The sequence below is a fragment of the Sinocyclocheilus grahami genome, unplaced genomic scaffold (assembly GCF_001515645.1).
Source record: "Sinocyclocheilus grahami isolate Dianchi unplaced genomic scaffold, SAMN03320097.WGS_v1.1 scaffold233.1, whole genome shotgun sequence".
Taxonomy (NCBI): domain Eukaryota; kingdom Metazoa; phylum Chordata; class Actinopteri; order Cypriniformes; family Cyprinidae; genus Sinocyclocheilus; species Sinocyclocheilus grahami.
The window spans coordinates 808080-828572 of NW_015505412.1; the positions used below are offsets into that span (position 1 = coordinate 808080).

Genomic DNA, 20493 nt, shown 5'->3' on the forward strand with positions numbered 1-20493 from the left:
CTATTCCTGATTCCAAGCCTTGAGCTCTACCCCGGGCCCAGGAGTTCTGGCCCTAACAGGTAAGTTTTTTGGGGTATGTAGCCTAGGCCTTTGGCCGTAGGGAATAATGTCACTGACAGCCGTCTAACGTCCCAGGGGCATCACCCATGGCGATATGGTAGAGTTGGTACATAGTGCTCACCATGGTTTCTGGCATGCACACCCCTCAGCATGTTGGCGTGGGTATACCGTTCCCCATAGCGACCCCTAGAGGATGCAGTTTGAAGTTCCCATGAAAGGCGACGTCTCAGGTTACTTATGTAACCATGGTTCCCTGAGTAGGGAACGAGACACTGCGTCCTCTAGGTTTCTTGCCATGCTTCGGATGTAAGCTTCAGACGAAGAAGTGGATGATGTGTTCTCCCGGTGCCTATTTATACTATAGTCGCACCGGTAGTGATGTCATGGCTGTCGCCGGCCAACATGTTGTTGGTGTTTTTTCAATGTATGCTTCAGACACGGGTCACGACGAGGCGTTCCCCATAGCGATCCCTAGAGGACGCAGGGTCTCGTTCCCTACTTAGGGAACCATGGTTACATAAGTAACCTGAGACATTTCTCACACTGCTGCAACAGTTTAATAATTGAGATCCAAAAAACTAACAACCAAAAAACACCTCTTAACAGATTTTTGGCTGTAAACTAAAAAAAAAAAAGAAAATGCAAATTGTCCTAGGGTGATTCAGAAGGCAAGTTTCAGATTAATTTACACTTTGAATCTTTAGTTTCATAAGTTTATGTATTTCAAATTTCAGTGTTTAACAAGATTTGACAATAAAGAACTTTGTTTTTCAAAGTGTTGCTTTTTGGCAAATTGCATGGAAATAAGTTTGAAACTTTGAATGCACAATCATGACCCTAAATGAAAAATTTCAAGACAAAAAAATTAAACAGTAGTGCAACAGAGCAGCATTTGCACAGAATCTCACCATGCGGCCTGTTAAGGGCATGGTGTTACTCATTTGTTTTTCACAGACATCCCCGTACAGATACACCAACAAACATATTGTTAACCAGCTAAAATAAGGGCTCAACTCTTGGATCCAGATCACGTAGTGAGGAAAAGTCAAAGCCTGACCTCTCCACCCAGTGTCAGACAAGTCAGCATGACAGCTGAGCAATCAAAAACAGCAGTCGACCCATGACTTCAACACTGCACAGACTCCAGCCGCTGCGGCACACTTCATTTGATGAAGTTCAGGTCCCTCCTGTCCTGTCAATCAGCAGGGAGCATGACAGCATTATCCACGTTCCTCCATCCAAGACAAATCACTTCTGAAACTGCCATGTTGAGATGTCTGCTTACCTTGAGCTTCTCTCATCTCTCAGTTTCTGATTCTGCTACTCCCTCTAGGCGTTTAGACAATATTGCAAAAAAGGGACAATCATTTATAATGAATAAAATATGATATTTGTGGTCTAAACATCAAGTATTTCACAAAGCAGTTGTTTTTAAACTCTTTCAAACTCCCAGAACGATTTGCTAAATGATCAAACACTAAAATGTAACATAATCTGTATGCGGTACCCATAACAGCCCTTTTTGAAAGAGTTGCACTACAAAGTGGTTTATCAAAGCCATGGGATGCCAACGAATGACCCACCAAGCATTTTTTTCAGGGCAATCTGTTGTTTACAATAGACTGCATTTACTAATCAACCTCAACATTAAATTCAGGCATTACAACTGATTTTAAGGGCTACTTGATAATAATTAATCCCCTGCTGAAGAGTTTTTGTTTCCTTAGAAACCAAGTGCAACCACAAGCTGCCCCGCTGAAGCATTTTTGCTAAGCTGGTTTCCTTGACCTGTGTTGGTATGTTATGCCAGAGGGCTTTGACTTCTTTGTTTCAAAGAAATTAATTGCCTTTAGGGGAGATAAATAGCAAGTGACAAGCACCGATGCCAAAAGCAGGGATCCCAGTGGAATGACATAACATAAAGAAAGGCTATTTTCACATTGTGGCCGCTGAGGCTCAGTGTGAAACGACAGGCTGAATGTTTAAACTCTCTTAGCCTCTTGTTTTTCTGTTCCCTAATTACAGTGGGGGAAACATAACAGGTGACTTATGATGCATCAACAGACCTACAGAATATTGCTAGAATCAACTCGGCTGAATTTGATGTGAACAATGGTTTTCATTGGTTTTACCAAAACAGACCTGGCGAACTAACAGTTAACCCAAAAAATATGTATAGTGAGAATAGGGAGTCAAGACTTAAAGGGATTGTTCAACTAAAAAAGTAAATTCTGTATAGTATTCTGTATTCTGCATAGCATTTATTTATGAATAGTATTTTTGTTTCCATACTAGGAAACAAATTAATTAACATTATATCATATAATTTGGTTACTCATATTCCTCAAAATAGTTTATTTTGTGTTCAGCAGAAGAAAGAAACTCATACAGGTTTAAAACAACTTGAGGGTGTGTAAATGATGAGAGTATTTTCATTTTTGGGGTGAACTATTGCTTTGATGTTATAGTCAGTGTACCTAAACTGCATTACAGCAGTGTCAGATGGAAAAATCTACAGTAAGACTGCTAGTAAATTGTAATCTAAAATTACCACCACCACTAGTAAATTGAAAATGAAAACTAGTAATTTTAATAATTTAATGTTTGATAAATAAAAGTATAAACCTAACAATTTGAGTGAACTTGAAAAGTAAATACATTAATTTGCACTGTATACACACAACATTGTTAAAAAATTAAAAAATAAATAAAAAAAATTTAATTACGGCACAAAATCGCTAGCTGTGGTTGCCAGAAATTCACTGTAAAAATACGGTGACAATATTTCAAATGTTACTGCATTAGGGTCTGTATACTTTACTTATAACTGTGTATTTCAATCTTACAACTGTACATTTCATTACTTGATATAATGTTAATTTACCAATTCGACTTGAACTATCAAGTCTTTTACCTTAAAATGTACTGATAACTTTTTTTGTGTTAAAACTATACATATTCTTTGTATATTTACAGTGTAAATTTACCCAAACATCACAGACAGATGATGTAAGAAACATGATAACTTTGTAAGGAATCAGACCGAAACAATTTAAGATTCGATCAAGAACATGGTTGAAACATGAGGCACCAAATTCCAGAAAGGCCCAAAATGACAGGATGATCGTAAATCAGATCCTAGCGCCAGCCAGTCTGAAGCAAGCCTAACCAACCAACTCTTTCACAGAACAGCTTGCAACATTAACACAAAAGAACAACTCAGGAAGGAGATTGTCAATTTTGGGGCAAGTAAGCAAGATTGATGGTCAAAGAGATGCACAGCATGACCATCACATGTAAATCCATGATAGTAATCACGAGCTCTTTGGATTGACTTCCCCCCAATTAGAGGACAAGAACCAGACTGAGATTCCTTAGGAGACCGTTTAACCTCTCTGGTCCTCACAGAACATATCCTTATGTTCACAGAATGGCACAGAAACGATCTTTTACAGATGTAGATGCACCAAAATGAACTCAAAAAGACTTATAAACGAATATCAGTCCATTGCTTAACTCCATATCATGTATGTAACCCACACATTTGACTATCATGTTCTAATCACTTATTGTGTATGTATTTTTAATAACTATTGAATAGCTCAAGGGTTCATATTCATGTTTAGTATGTGTGTGTTTGAATCTTCTTGCGTGAAATGTTTCTTCCAATCAATTCTTTGTCAAATGTATCATATTCTTGTTATATAAATCATGTCCAAAATTATACTCTGCAAGAGCGGGAAAATTTGGACCATATAACTGATAAGATCACATGTTGATTTATGAATTGGAAGGAGAAACATACAACACCCCAAGCAAAGACAATATCTAATTGGTCAAGGCACCATTTGGGATGTGGCCAACAACCCGGTTTAAATACTCAGGACACCATCAAATTATGCTTTTTTTGTCATGTTTTTTTAGCTTTTGCTTTTCAGCCACTGATTTTTAGGCATGGCTTTTTGCCATTACTTTTGCGTTCTTCGAGCGCCATTCCAGTGTGCTTCGGCCTGCACGCCCGCTGCTACTTAGCCACGATGAGAAGAAAACCATCTTCTATTCTTCTACTTTAATTTCTTTTCTTTTCCGTTGAGAGTTTTGTGTTCTGAGTTAAGTTTTGCCGCAACTCCGTGTCTCCGAGTTCACCTCAAGTCTGTGACCAACCGCTTCAAAACTTCAACCAGCCCACAACTCCGCATCTTCAGCCAATGCCCAACCATTGGCTTCCCAAGACGTCACTTCAACAACTGCTGAACTTCCAGCCAATCAGTAACCTCTGGAAACCCCTTTTTCTGCAAGGACGACATCAAATGGAACCCCTGTACACAGGCAACGCAAGTACCTCCAGATTCTAGCTGAACTGGTGGATTTAATATAAATTTTAACCTCATTGACGAACTCAATTCGAGGGTTAATTAAGTGATTGATGGTTGTTCAGGTCTATGCAATTGCACATATTGCTGTAAACTTGGGATTTCACATTTTCATTCTCTTAAACTCATTATTTCCTCACTTTCTCTCTTTCTGCAACTTGTGTGAATGCGTGTGTTAGACTAGTTTATATGTCTTAGATTTATCTAATAAAGCCTTATTTATATTGAAAAGAGAAGTATCTTGTGTTTTGTGCTCACAAGTTAATGTCTTAAACTGCCGATCTTGTTACTGTGCTAATGAATAGTGTTTTCACTATACTTTGGATATTAATATCCATTGCAGAATTGATGTTATACGGCTCATTCAATGAATCGCTGGCCGACTCAGTGATCAGCCGTAAAACCGTGATTCTGTCCAAAGTCCCTATAAAATCTTAAATGATTCCCTTTGAGCTAAATTGACCTGTTTCCCTTACAACTTTACCATATAAATAAAATTATAACTCAGAAAAAAGCGCAATTAAAAAAAGACTTATTTTTTAGAGAATACATTGAAGAAAAAAATAATAAATTCATACAAGCCCTTATAGTTGTCACGGTTGCACTACTGTGAGAAGCGCGGAACAAGGAATGAAGGAGACCAAAAGTACATCAATCGAGAGATTTAATGAATTCAAGAGAACACGGAAAACACCCTCCCGGAAGGCGCGTCCCGTGCCGTACAACATCCAACGGGGAAGGGGGGGGGTGCTCTGGAGGCCTCTAGGAGCAGGGTTGCAGGACGTAAGGCCTCCAGGGCGGCGCCCGTTCCGGAACCCATGGCGGAGCAGGCAGACTAGGAGTTCACGGCGGAGCAGGCAGACTAGGAGGCCATGGCAGAGCAGGCAGTTCAGGAGGCCATGGTGAAATAAGGAACTCAGTAGGCCATGGCGGATCAGTGGACTCTGGGAACCATGGAAGAGCAGGCGGCTCGGGGAGCCATGGCGGAGCAGGCAGTTCAGAAGGCCATGGCGGAACAGCCTCTGAGGCCGCGGTCCCCGCCCCGGCCTCTACAGCTGGAGCCCAACTACCCCCCCCCAAAAAAAATACTTGGGGACGATTACGGGCTCCGGGGCCCTCCATGGGCCAGACATAGGAAGATGAGCCCTCCGTGGGCTAAACTCAGGAACAGGAGCCCTCACTGGGCTAAACTCAGGAACAGGAGTACTCTGTGGGCTAAACTCGGGAACAGGAGCTCTCCGTGGGCTAAACTTGGGAACAGGAGCCCTCACTGGGCTAGATTCAGGGACTGGGAAGCGCTTACGAGGAGCTGGCACTAGAGGGTGCTCTGGAGGAGCAGGCACAGCAAGGCGCTTTCGAGGAGCTGGCACTGGAGCAAACTCTGGGGCTGGAGCCGACACTGGAGCGAGCTCTGGGGTGGGAGCCAACACTGGAGCGAACACTCGAGCACGCTCTAGGGCGAGGAAGAGGGCCCTGAGCCAGTCATTTCCCCTCTTCCTCCTCTTCTGATTACGGGTGAACTGGGCGGCCGGCGGGCTTGTCGTTGCGGTGGCTGGTGGGCTTAGGTCAACAGCAGCCGGCAGGCTTGAGTGAGCCGTGGCCGGCGGGCTTGACAACGGAGCAGTGAAGCATGCGGCGGTTTCCATGCCACAGGGAAAAACAGAAAAACAAACAAACTTTGTAGGGTTGGGAACAGGAGCCCTCACTGGGCTAGATTCAGGGACTGGGAAGCGCTTACGAGGAGCTGGCACTAGAGGGTGCTCTGGAGGAGCAGGCACAGCAAGGCGCTTTCGAGGAGCTGGCACTGGAGCAAACTCTGGGGCTGGAGCCGACACTGGAGCGAGCTCTGGGGTGGGAGCCAACACTGGAGCGAACACTCGAGCACGCTCTAGGGCGAGGAAGAGGGCCCTGAGCCAGTCATTTCCCCTCTTCCTCCTCTTCTGATTACGGGTGAACTGGGCGGCCGGCGGGCTTGTCGTTGCGGTGGCTGGTGGGCTTAGGTCAACAGCAGCCGGCAGGCTTGAGTGAGCCGTGGCCGGCGGGCTTGACAACGGAGCAGTGAAGCATGCGGCGGTTTCCATGCCACAGGGAAAAACAGAAAAACAAAACACTTTCAAAACCAAAAAACAAACAAAAACACTTTAAATACACAACTCTGTCTCTGGTCCGGTATTCTGTCAAGGTTGCACTACTGTGAGGAGTGCGGAACGAGAAACGAAGGAGACCAGGAGTACATCAATCGAGAGATTAATTTAATGGGAACACGGAAAACACACGTAGCACTCGGACGAACAATACCGGACAAAGAACTCAAAACAGGAAACACTTTAAATACACAACTTAATCAGGGGAAGACGAGACACACCTGGAATCAAATGAGAAACAATCAGGGAGCAGGAACACGAAGAAAACCAAATAAGGGCAAGGAAGGCACATGGGGAGCAAAACACACACAAAACAAGGAACAAAGTCTGACAATAGTCTAAGCTCAATCGGCCCACCTCTCTCAAAAAAGCGTAGGTCAAAATCAAGGTGCCACCTGACTTTTGAATACCTTTACCTAACGGCTTTCACAACTGCACAAGTTCTAAAACCAGCAAGACTTCACCGAATCCAAAACTGTGCCCAAAAATACTAGTCATTTCATGTTAATTTACTATAAACTGCTAAACAGAAACTATAGAGGCTTGGTGCGTTTCATCTTCTCTTTTAGCTTCCCATCCATTCTGTTTCGTACATTATATGACTGAGTACTGAAGAACATTTCAGATGACTGTTATTTATCCAGCAGCGAGCACTGGAAGTGAAAGACAGTCAGGGATTGGGAGGCTGAGTGCTTTATCTCCTGTGCTTTCACAGAGCGCTGAGGCGCATCAGAGATGCAGAGAGGGTGAATGCACTTCTCCAGCACAGAAAGAAAAGAAACAAAACCAAGCAGACATGTATCTAATTAGAACAAAAATAGTCAGAAACAGAAAGAAGTCAGCTGTGACAGACCAGAGCAGGTGGTGAACCTAAACAATCAGATAGGAGATGCTGTTACCGAAAGGACAACATGCATTAAATTGCATACTATTAACACATAATGCATTTAAAATAAGGGATGGGTCACAATAGTTAAGTGGACTAATGTAACAACTGACTGCCTGATTAGTGAGGTAATATAGATGATACAGATTTTTTTGATAATTGTGTAGTTTTGTAGTTTAATGAACTGTCTTATGGTTATGTGCTGCACTAAACATGAACATTTTCAGTAGATTGGGATCTGGATGGGTACACATTATTTTTAAAGGAACAGTTCACCCAAAAATGAAAATTAGCTGAAAATGTACTCACCCTCAAGCCATCCATGATCCCCATTGGAACAAATTTGGAGAAATTTAGGATTACAGAACTTGCACACCATGATCCTCTTAAGTGAATGGGTGCCGTCAGAATGTGATGTTTTATCAGCTGTTTGAAATCTCAATAATTCACAAGTAATCCATACAACTCCAGTCCAGACCAATTATCGTCTTCTGAATTCTGACGGCACCCATTCACTTCAGAGGATCCGATGGTGAGCAAGTGTTGTAATGCTAAATTTCTAAAAAAAATCAGTTCAGATGAATAAAAAAAAAAACGAATCTACATTTTGGATAGCCTGAGGGTGAGTAAATTTACATCTTTGAGAATACCATTCCTTTAACTAGACCAAAACAAACAGTGCAACAGAGTGTGCCCACATTTCAGCTGCCTTGGCTCTGGAAGTATTTTTCCAATACTTTCTAATTGTCTAATTAAAATATAATAATTAATTAAAATATAATAATTAATACATATGTAGTAATATAATTTTAACCAGGAATTCCACTGCTAAACACAATTATTTAAAAAAAGTAAATAAATAAAAAGCTGAAATAACGCAGGCCTTGGCGAAAATGAACAGGATTTTTACTTTAGAAAACTGGTTTGCTGGTCCTCAAATTAATGCTCAATATTCCGTTACAAAATACAAAGAGAAAGCATAGAGAGTGGATCACCGCACGAGTCCTGCCGAGCGGAGTTACAAACCAAAGTTGGTGGTAATTAACTGAAATCAAATAATTTGTTCTATCAAAGTACATTAAGATAAAAGCAATTCAAATGAAATCAAACCACGTTAAATCCTTTTGAATGCCTTTCTCCTGAAAGAGGCACAGATGATGAATTAGGCTCCTGTATGGGTTTTTAAAACATTCCAGCATCAGCCTCTCAGCCCTATTGCTTCATGCCAGGTGGCAGCTGGGAGAGCTGCCTTTTAATCTGGTTTGGCGGTCCTAAATCACTGCCACAACAGCAGTCATGATGTAGGGGATTTTGGAAGAGACATTCACTCAGACGCTCCTCTGGCCATGGGTTGGGCTCTGTCTCTCTCCCCAGGTGTGTGGCCTTGTTTGCCATATGTCAAGTGAGTGAACCACTAATATCCACAGGGCACCTACAGGAGCCTGCCCAAAAACAAATTTTTATTTACGTGGTATGACATTGAAAACCAGAGTCAGTCACATAGGCTGAAAGAACCTTTGGTCATACTTCATGCTTCGGTCATGATTGTTATTATGATGCTTTTTAAAGATTCAACAGATTCAACCTCATGGGGGTGCCCAACTACTTGTTCTGGCTGTCACACTGATAGGCATACTTTAGCCCCAGGATAAAACTGTCTCGCAGACTGTCGAATCTCTTCAGCTCTGGTCTGCAGCACTGTCTTCATACATGAGTCTAGCATTACTTTTAACCCTTCTAAACATTTATGCCATTTCTAAGGATGCTGAGTCCTCTTTAATAAAATGAAAGCCAAATCCCTCTAAGTGGCTCAAAAAGTGAACAGAGTTAAAAAGTACCCAGTTCTTTAGTATTCACACAGTCTCAGGTCTCTTCTCACATTACCATTCATGCATTTAGCAGATGCTTTTATCAAAAGCAACTAACAACAGAACATTTGGTTTTGGTGTTGGCTTAACTTTAAGCAGTTTTTTCTTCGCTCAAAATATCATATTTTTACATTATTTTTAGTTTTGAGAAAATGTATGCATTCCATAATTTTAATATAAAACTATATCTTGATATATACACAACTGTTCAAAAGTAAGATTTTGTAATACTCTCGAAATACATTTTGTAAGCTCACCAATTTATTTGATCAAAAATACAGTAAAAACATATGATAAATATATAAATATTATAAAATATATATAAAACAATATTGTGAAACATTATTACAATTTAAACTAACTGTTTTCTAATTTAATATATTTTAAAATGTAATTTATTCCTGTTTAAATTCTGTAATAATTTTCTCACCCTCACATTTTATCAATGACTTAATTTTTTTTTATTTTTGCCATAATGGAAGTCAATGGTAACTGCTTACAAACATTATTCAAAAAAATTTCTTCAGTGTTCCACAGAAAAGAAGTTTATACAGGTTTGGAACGACATGAAGGAGCATTTATGATGTCAATTTTCATTTTTGGGTAAACTATCCATTTAAATCAAATTGTATAAAAGTTAGTCAGATCCTCACTGATGAACAAATTGTCTTATAAAGAACAGATCTGTTCACTTGGTAGGCTACATTATACTGTATGATTCTCTGACTGAAATAATTATTTGCAATATTTGTCATAATATGCAAAGAGAGAAAAAATAATTTAATTTTTTGTCAGAGAAAAATTTTTTCCATTTATGTATCCATCAATCCATCCATCCTCCAAACTGTTTGGAATGGACTATGCAGGGAAACACAATGGATGGCCAGTCCATCACAGGGCTGACAAAAATATTTACTTTTTTAATAAAAAAAGCAAAACAGCTTAATGTAAGATATATTTAAGGCTGGACAATTCTCAATTTAAACTGGCAAAAAGTTAATTTTGGACCCTGCAGACCGGATGGAAAACCCTATGGTACAATAAAACATCTTGACCGTCTCCATTAGCTTGCACAGTGCTGGTTTCAGCATGTCAACATAAAATACAGATGCGCATGATGTCATAGGCCAGCAAATTACCTGTGCGTTGCAGGATTAGCTCCAACAGTAATGCTCAGCCAACCACTCGATCTGTCAAAGGTCAGAACACCTAATGACTCAGCTAAATGTGTGGCCAACTTCAACTGAACTTCAATCGGATCAAATGGGGCGTGCAATAGAACGCCAACAAAAACAATGAAGCGTAAACTATATTAAAAGAAGATATTCAAGGGGTACTATAGGTGCTTCAACACTTGCAGCCATGTTGAATTTATGTTGTCATAAATAAAAAAAAACATGACATATAAAGTGGGCAGTCATGTTGAATTATGTTTAAGGGTCAAAGGTAAATTATTTATGATGGTTTAGATGTAACATAAATTATATTAAAAGAAGATATTCAAGGGGTACTATAGGTGCTTCAACACTTGCAGCCATGTTGAATTTATGTTGTCATAAATAAAAAAAAACGACATATAAAGTGGGCGGTCATGTTGAATTATGTTTAAGGGTCAAAGGTAAATTATTTATGATGGTTTAGATGTAACACCCTGAATGGTTTAAAATGTCTTTTAAAGAACTGTCGACTATAGTGAATGTCATGCAACTAAGGGTCAAGTTACATAAAATATGGATGTTAAAATATATGCTTTTTAAATAACTGATCAAATTATGATACACTATTACCTGTTGTTGTTGTTTTTTTAAATCATAAATCTTGTTGTTATGCGAAAGGCAACAGAGCTGCAAAACTCTGCAGAGACCTTCTTTGTTTACAAACGCTGTTTTTGGTTATAAAAGACAACCTTGCAATAACTGCCTAGTTGTACTTTATATTGTGTATGCATTCAGATATGATACTTGAAACCAGAATCTCTTTTTCATCTCACGTCTACAATTGAGAGCACAAGGGGAAAACAATCTTGACAGATTTGTCTGTGCTACAAGCCGACAATCTTTGCTTTATCTCAATCCGACGGTAAACAGGGATTTGCAGCAAGTGAACAAAACCCCTGCAACTAGTTCAAGACTCACTGATCCCTACATCAAGATTCATTAAATATCTGCCCTTATTGATTTAGATTTTTCTGAAAGTGTCACTCACAAATGCCACTCTTCAGCCAAAAGCTTACATTATATAAGGAAGACACTGTGATATCCGAGAAACTTGTAACATTCACAATTAGTGGTTAGAAGTTGCCAGACCTTTATGATATAACAATACACTGGCTATGTTTCAAACATTACAGGATGGCAAATACATTTTGTTGCTGAAAATAACAAAGATGGTCCAACAGAAGGTCGCATGATGATTTCATTTGAGTTCAACTCAAAATGGTCTTTTTCAGAAACTACTGACAAATAATAAAATAGACAGAGCACTGACACCCATTCAAACATAAAAACCCAATTAGGGTAACACACGACACTAAAGTAATGCAATAAACTCTTCCTAAATCTTCCTAGTGCAACATAATTCACGCCAATGAGGATAAGTGATAACAAAAATAAGAGCAAACTGACTTAATGCAAGGAATTCTAGAAATATGATACAAATTATAAGAAGTCTCATACTAATAACAACCATTCAATCGTTATTTTACAGTTTAAATATATGCACTGGTAAATGTAGCCTGCATTTCTTAGTAAATAAGCCAATTCATATGTTTTAAGACTTGCAAAGAATACTAAAATATGTAGCCTATTTAAAAAGTCATTTGTATCGAACAAATTCTTATATTCGTGTTTCATTCCCACAATATATCATAGTTCTATATCATCCTCCAACATGCCATATATTTCCGTCTCAATATGATTATGATGGCTTGAGCCTATTCATACTCTTTTGGTTCCATCCAAGCACACCACTGGTACACTCCACCAGTAGACACTACCTACAGGGAATTGAATTACACCATCGACTACTACAACACGCGAGTGAAACATTCCAACCTCAACCTGACTATTTCTCAATTCACTTCAATGCAACATCTCGGGAAAAATGCTCGCGTCGCATCAAAAACGTGCAGCGAGATCAGGCGCGCGGCGAGATGCGCTGACAGATTATAAAATGCTCCGCGAGCGCAAGTTTGATTGTGGAGCTGCTGCGTCTGCCTTACCTTGCTCCGAATCAGCGTCCCTCAGTGTCTGAACATTTGAGAATATATCCCCGAATCCCAGTATGATGAGTAAAGTGAGGATATATTCGGACATCGTTGCTGAGTGAGGGCGAAGGCCACCGCACTTCTTTTACTGAAGTCCGATTCCAGCCCTCCGGTACAGCGCCGTTATTCAGGAATGACAAGTGAAATTTGTCTGCAGAGCGCACCGACCCTCCTTCACTCCTCGCATTCAGATGGATTTCTAGGCGCGCGCACACACATGAGCTTGCAGGCGACAGTGTGAGCGGAGAGAGAGAGAGACGGAGGGTGTGCGGATAGATGGGGACAATAACGCACTGTGAGCTTGACTTTGATCGGTTTCCAGGCACCTGACGTAGCGCAAGGAAAGCAGGGGTCTGTAACATGGGAAATGCGCTAATTAAGCAAAAAAGAAAATAATAATAATGTGTTTTTGCAAATGTGTCAAATGTACTGGTTTGGTGAGGTAGCTCAAGGAACATAATAGTGGTGCGCAATGCGCGAATTGTTCGATAACTTTAATGGGAGTCAACTTTTAAAAACGCAGCGATCTTTTTTTTATTATTATTATCGCTGCGCAATTTGTCGTCGAGTCATCTAGCGCAAAGCGCATTTGTGTTTTGGCAGCCTAGCACGTTAATCTGTTCACTATCTTAAAGATGTTTTAATCAAAGTACAAAGTTTTCTGCAATATAAATCCAAAATAACCTGACAAATAATAGCAATGTTTGTTTCGTCGTCCGATAAGCGTAGGCTACCTTCGCGAGCATCATCTGAGTGAAAATACCCGCTCTACATTACTGTCAGGTTTGAGCATCCCACTAAAATAATGTGTAAACCCTCTGAAACTAAACCTGGTTTGTTTAGGCCAGATTATTGGTTTTAGGTTTTATTTGCGGTTGTCATCTTCTGAAACTCGCCCCCTGCTGATAAGGAGCGCTAAATGCCGTCATCAAACTATGAAATTCTGAATATAGAAACATAAAATGCGGAACAATGATAAAAAAAATTATAACCCTGGTTATTGAATTTATATTCCGTTCACAAAAAGGCAGGACTGACCAGAGAAACTCATAAATTGTTTAAGGTCAGTGAAACTGCATATTAAAGGGCTGCCCTTTAACACTACTGACATATTTACACAAGCTTTTCCATGTAGGCTTATAATAAGCAATAACAGCCCAAGGCAAATTCGATTTCACACTGGATCCCGGTGCTATGTTGATAGTAGATTGCAATATAGATAAAATATAGTCAAAAACTGAGCCAAAATGGTCAGTTCTAAGGATAAACATTCCCTCTAAACAAAAAAGAAATATTTAGTTGCTGCCCTTGTGTATACCTGCCAATTGAACATTTTAAATCATACATTACCTTCATACATTTAGGCTATATATTCATAAAATACATATTCACAACAAGGTCAGATAATATGATAGGAGAATATTTGCAGTTTGTAATAAGGGTATAACAGTCACGAAGTATTTATTTAAGGGATAACATACAGGTAATTGGTGAAAATGACTCACCCTCACGTTATTCCAAACCTGTATGAGTTTCTGTCTTGTGTGAAACATAAAATAAGATATTTTGAAGAATGATGGTAATCAAACAGTTGGTGGTAGCCACTGACTTCCATAGTAAGGAATAAAAAAAACATGAAAGTCGATGGCTAGCGCCAACTGTTTGGTCACCAACATTCTTCAAATTATCTTTTGTGTATGTTTGTTAAAGGGGATAAAGAAATTCATACAGGTTTGGAACAACATGAGGGTGAGTAAATGATTACTTTTTTTTTTTTTTTGCGTGTACTATCCCTTTAACACAAAATAAAACCTGGCAGGGTGATCAGAATACTGTATTGTGATAATGACCAAATGACTTTACATTACACTACTATTTACCAAATAAATTAATATGAAATAATATAATTTGAGTTTATTTATTTATTTGTGTTATGTAAGAAGAGACTAGTGGTGATCAACCTGTCGGTGTTTAATTAAAACAAAAATGGCCATCTGACTGTATGTTATCTCACTTAACAACAAATACACATGAAATATTGAATTTAAATTATTTTATCTTTAGACAGCAGAGTATATGCATTGCTAGGAAACATGGCTTACTTTGAAGACACCCCAACATGCTGTGACTTTCTGAATGATAAATCAGTGTTTCGTGTGTCTGTCTGTTTGTGCTCCAGTGGTCATGGCTACATGTGAAGATGCTGCAGACATCTATTGAAGATTGTGTTTTCGGTACACAGAATGCAAGGTCTGCCGTAGACTGCCCACACATTCACAGCCACTGGCTCGCTCCAGGGAAAGCACTTGTGCCTGCGCAGCAGTGACCCCCTCCAAAGCATAAGCAGTACGGAGGCTTTCAGGATGAAACTTCCTTTATGAACAGCACTCATTTTTTTCTTGAGCATAGTCACAGCTGTGTTTGGCAAAAAGCTTTCATATCCTTGCATTGAATTCAGTACCTTCTCCGCTTCGAACCTCTATATATTCTGATGCAACCATGTGAAGACGAATAACTGAGATAGCAAGTAAACATGTTGTATGTGTAAAAATGAAGGTGTTGTTGCACCGTTGAAAATTTTGTTTTTTAAAATAAGGCAACAGGCTTTTTTTCAAATTAATTTACTTCAACAAATGCTCAATACATTTAATGCTCAAACACTCAAATACATTTAGACAATCTGATTTTTGTAGAAGAAAAACAGCACAAAAACACAACTTATGTTACATCAAAAAAACTGCAGTGTAGATAAAATAAGCAAACTGTTGAACAATGCAACCGTTTGTTTATTTATTTATGGCCCAGTGCATGCTGGGAAGACAAGAAAAGCTAATGGGATTGAACCACAAAACCATTTTTTGTTCTGTTATACCTCTTTGATCTCATCATAATTCCAAATTGACTGCTACACCTGTTGATTCAAAAAAGCTGTGTTTATAAGAAACAAATGCATCATTTAGACGTTTTAACTTCGCTTCTGGTCAAAATAACCCTTCCTCCAGCGAAAATGTCCATTCTCCATTGTCCTTTCACAGCATACTTGTTTATATGGTGTGTAACTCTTATGGACTGTTTTCCCTTGTAAACGGTTGCATATTTCTCTCCTGATTCAAATGAGATGGCTTTTTTTGGTGAAAGCAATATTATGGATAGAGGACTCTTTTGTGCAGCTTCTCACTTCACAAGAGATTAACTGATTGACTAGAGTTGTGTGGATGACTTTTGGTTTCGATGAACAAACAAACAAACCTAAGGGTGAGTAAATCTTCAGCAAATTTTCATTTTGGGTGAACAATTCCTTTAAGCAAACCAAAACATTTAATAATGGAGTCTATCTTTGGTTATTTTTCAGCATCATTAACTGGATCTAACAATTATTTCTTATAGTGGAGTCTCACATACGTTGCTGTTGTTATCTGTGGAGCATTCAGTTGTGTGCCCTTTGTTTTTTTTGGAGCTATAATAAAGTGCTGAGGTCCAGTGTGGAGTAATTCAGCTTCTTCTCAAAATGGTCGGCCCTTTCTTAAAGGTCAGTAATTAAAAGGATTGCAGTTTCTCCAAGTTAAACAAGGCCCAGTGTCAAGCAGCTATATTGTTAAGACTCCAGGGAGAGAAGGTATCAAAGTCTTACCATCAGTAATTAAATAATTGCATGTCAGTGATTCAAACCTCATTAAAAATGTTGCTCTGGCTTCATTATGAAGGTTGCATATTTTTGACACACAAATCTGAAAAATGCACTAATTGTTATGGCATACTACAACTGAACTAAACTGTCAGCTATAACTAGTCATATAATGATGGAAGCCTAAATCTGGGCATTGCAACATGAGTGATCAATATTTCTGCTCTGTTGACTACATTTTAAGAGTATATATATTTTTTGTTTATTATGCTTATTTTGTACAATTTCACAGTTTGGGGTTAGTAAGTGTTTTTTTGTTTTTTGTTTTTTTAAAGAAACATAACATTTATTTAACAGGGTTGATCAAAAGTGACAGTAAAGACATTTCTAATGTTACAAAATATTTCAATTTGAAATATACATCCTGCTCTGTATTTGTCAAATAATTCTACAAAATGTATCATGGTTTCCATAAACATTAAGCAATACAAGTGTTTTAACATTGATAATAATAATATTTTTTTCTTGAGCAGCAAATCAGTATATTAGAATGATTTCTGAATGATCACTGAAGACTGGAGTAATGGCTTCTAAAAAATATTTGCTTCATCATAGGAATAAATTACATTTTAAAATATATTAAAATGGAAACTGTTATTTTAAATTGTAATAATATTTAACTATATTACTGTTTGACTATTTCTGATCAAATAAATGTAGCCTTGGTGAGCAACTCTGAACCACTGAACATTAGTGCATATTTAGTTATTTTGTCAACAATTAGGAGTACACTAGCACAGTTAATCTTAAAGCTGACACACACACACACTTTAATTTTTATTTTCTGATGTCTTTAAGGGTATAATGGACTATTAGTTGTGTAATGACTTGTGTGTCATGATAAAATAAAATTTCTTGATTGCAAGATTAAATGACGTCATCTGCATTCTCCATGCCATGATGTTCTGACGCCACTGTTTAGCATCAATGAATATTCTGTCATGCTGGGATTTGCATCACCATTCCATGCACTCTCTCAGTCTATCTTCTCAACTTTAACCTTAATTAGCAAGACAGGAACACCGAGAGAATGGTGAATGCAAAAATGCGAAGCCCTTGTACTAATAATTATTCTAGCGACGTCGTGGAGGGTTTTGGCCCTGTCAATAGCTGTGATGCTCACAGCAAACCTCCTGGTCCTGCTGAAGTTCCACAGGCCCACTGGCACATGTGTGAACATGACACCTCAGTGCCCCGCTGACATCACACCCATGTTTAATCAGGACCCTCTGTGAATTTTGGTACACACACACACATTTGCGGGGGCAATGTGCAATAATACAACATATACGCTAATACAGACTGCACCTTGTTTTTTTATGATCTGAAGTTGTGTATTTTAAACTAGAGTTTGAAAAAGAATGCAAAACGTATATAGATACTAAGCCAAAAATACTAAATACTAGTGCTGTCAAACGATTAATCACAATTAATTGCATTCAAAATAAAAGTTTTGTGCTGTGTATATTTATTATGTATATATAAATACACATACAGATGCATGTATACATTTAAGAAAAATATGTTTATATATTAAATATATTTATAAATAATATCAATTATATGAATATACATATATGCATGTAAATACATGTTAATATTTTCAAAATATATACATGCATGTTTGTGTATTTATATATAGGCATCATAATAAATATACACAGTATGCACACATATATATTACGTAAACAAAAACTTTTATTTTGGATGCGATTAATAACGATTAATCGTTTGACAGCACTACTAAATACTAAGCAAAAAAAGTATGTATGTATGTATATAAAAAGTTTGCGATCCTTTTTTTTAATTCAGAAAAGATGCAATAAATTGACCAAAAGAGAGTAAAAACCTTTGCTTTGTTTAAAATAATGCATTTCGAATAAATGTTCTTTCAAACTTTCAGTTCATCAAAGAATCCTGAAAAAACTTAATGACAGTTTCCACAAACTGTTTTCAGCATTGATAATAATAAGAAATATTTATTGAGCACCACCAAATCAGCATATCAGAATGATATGACTAGTGTGTAGTAAAGAAAATTCAGCTTTAACAATTTGCTAATTTTTCATGGTTATTTGTCATTTTAAATATATGCATACATATATGCTAAACATTCAAGTGGTGATGTTGTCATAATGTAAGATACTGTTCAACTTTATGCAAATGAATGGCAAAAACATCCTGCCGGCAGACAGTCGCTGTGAGGTGAAGGCAATGTTTGCGATATCTGTCATGAGCGTTTCAAAGTCTGCACACAGACAGTGCTGGAGCTTCTTAAATTAAGACTTGTTTTGAGTTATAATGAAATGGAAAGAAGCTGGAAAGCAGAATAGGGAGCTTTGGTGGGATTTCTTACAGTCTCGCTAAGTGGAATGGCTTAAATGATGCTTCCTGAGGTCTTGAAGGCATTGTTAATCACGGGTGGCGATGACAGCTGTTTGTTAAATCAATTGCTTCAGTCGAAAAAATGAATAAACAATTGATTTAACCTGCAAGCCCGTAAGAGCAGTTTGTCCTGGGATTGTGAGCACACAGCATGTCCATGCAAACTTCTGCCTACAACATGTGTGTGAGTGTTCACACTTGGGATAAACTAAGGATGATTTAATAGCTCAAATTTAATAACAGCCCTTTATGAAATTAAAATATGACATTTGCCACCTCTTCACACCAGGATGGCTATCTGTCATATTTACAAGCTGGCTCTAGAGACATAAAAATGTTGAACTTAAAATTCAGAAAGCATACACTCTTAAAAATAAAGGTGCTTCAAAAGGTTCTTCAAGCGATGCCATAGAAGAACCATTTTTTGGTTCCACAAAGAACCATTCAGTCAAAGGTTCTTTAAAGAACCATCTCTTTCTTACCTTTTTATAATCTGAAGAACCTTCTTTCACCACAAAGAACCTTTTGTGAAACAGAAAGGTTCTTCAGATGTTAAAGGTTCTTTATGGAACCCTTTAGACCAGGGGTGCCCAACCCTGCTCCTGGCGATCGACTGTCCTGCAAAGTTGAGCTCCAACTCTAATCAAAGACACCTGCCTTTAATGTTTAAGTGATCCTGAAGACCCTAATTAGTTGCTTCAGGTGTGTTTGATTAGGGTTGGAGCTGAACTTTGCAGGACAGTCGATCGCCAGGAGCAGGGTTGGGCACCCCTGCTTTAGACAAAAAGGTTCTTCTGTGGCATCGTGAAGCACCTTTATTTTTTTGCAGTTTAGCTATCTCCACTTCAAGTCTATTCTCAGAAAAGTTTGATTCATCAACCGTTCATTTACGACGGAGAGAGAGAGAGAGAGAGAGAGAGAGGCTGTGTATGTATGAATTACCACAGTTTTGCCGCGTTTCTCTATTAACAGTGAAGCTATGACTTTAATTCCTTTAAGAAACAACGACGCTACCAGCTGCTTGTTGAGAAAGATAATGTAGCTCTTGAGCGATTAAGCTATTTAGTTGATAAAACTGCGGGGCAGCGCTAAAAAGTTTGTTCCTGAATGTCTGAGTTCGGCCGCAGCGTGATCTGTGTGTGTGACTGCACTTAACACCAAACTGCTTGTTTCGCACAAATGCTGGCACAGACGTGCATGTTCGGCTAGAGTCGCTTTGAACTCGTGCATCTTCGGAAGCGGAGCTGCGCGGAAAGTTACAAAAAATGTTGCGCACACCGCCACGCGAAACGACGCCGCGCGCACTCAAAGCGAAAATCAGCCATAAATCAGCGTTGAGCGTGTGTGCGTTAGATACAGTGAAGACAACGCGTTAGTTTAGAACTCTTCAAAAAAATGTTTTATTGTAGAGAGTGTGTTAATTTGTGCAATGATAACCTACCAGCAATGTAAATATTTTTTTTAACATATTAGAATGAGTACATTACAATATAAATTTATTAGAACAAGTACAGTATTATTTATGGGCTTAAAAACAAGATGCAAACAATCAGAATATTGTACCTGGTGGGGAGTGCACAATGTAAACATGAAACATATGCCATTACCTATATTGTACTGTGGTACAGTTATGGAGGCCCTTCATAATGCAGAGGTCAACTGCCTGCGCTGCCAATAGTTAGAAAGGACCCTATAGTATGCAGTGTTTAATAAACAGCTGTTTTACTAAATTCTGCTGAGGTGAAATTCAGTGCAGTCATGTATCATGATATGTATCGTATCGTGGCCTCTGTATTGTGATACGTATCGTATCGTGACTTTGCTGGT

General features: G+C 38.5%; 1 protein-coding gene across 1 annotated transcript in view; it reads right to left on the bottom strand.

Annotated features, from left to right (window-relative positions):
- lrp1bb (low density lipoprotein receptor-related protein 1Bb) overlaps window positions 1-12765 on the bottom strand; it is a 373072-nt gene extending 360307 nt beyond the window's left edge. Inside the window, exon 1 of the mRNA XM_016288691.1 lies at window positions 12552-12765. Coding sequence (XP_016144177.1) covers window positions 12552-12645 — 94 coding nt within the window. The 5' untranslated portion in view covers window positions 12646-12765. The remainder of the gene's footprint in view (window positions 1-12551) is intronic.
- Window positions 12766-20493: the final 7728 nt, after the last annotated feature.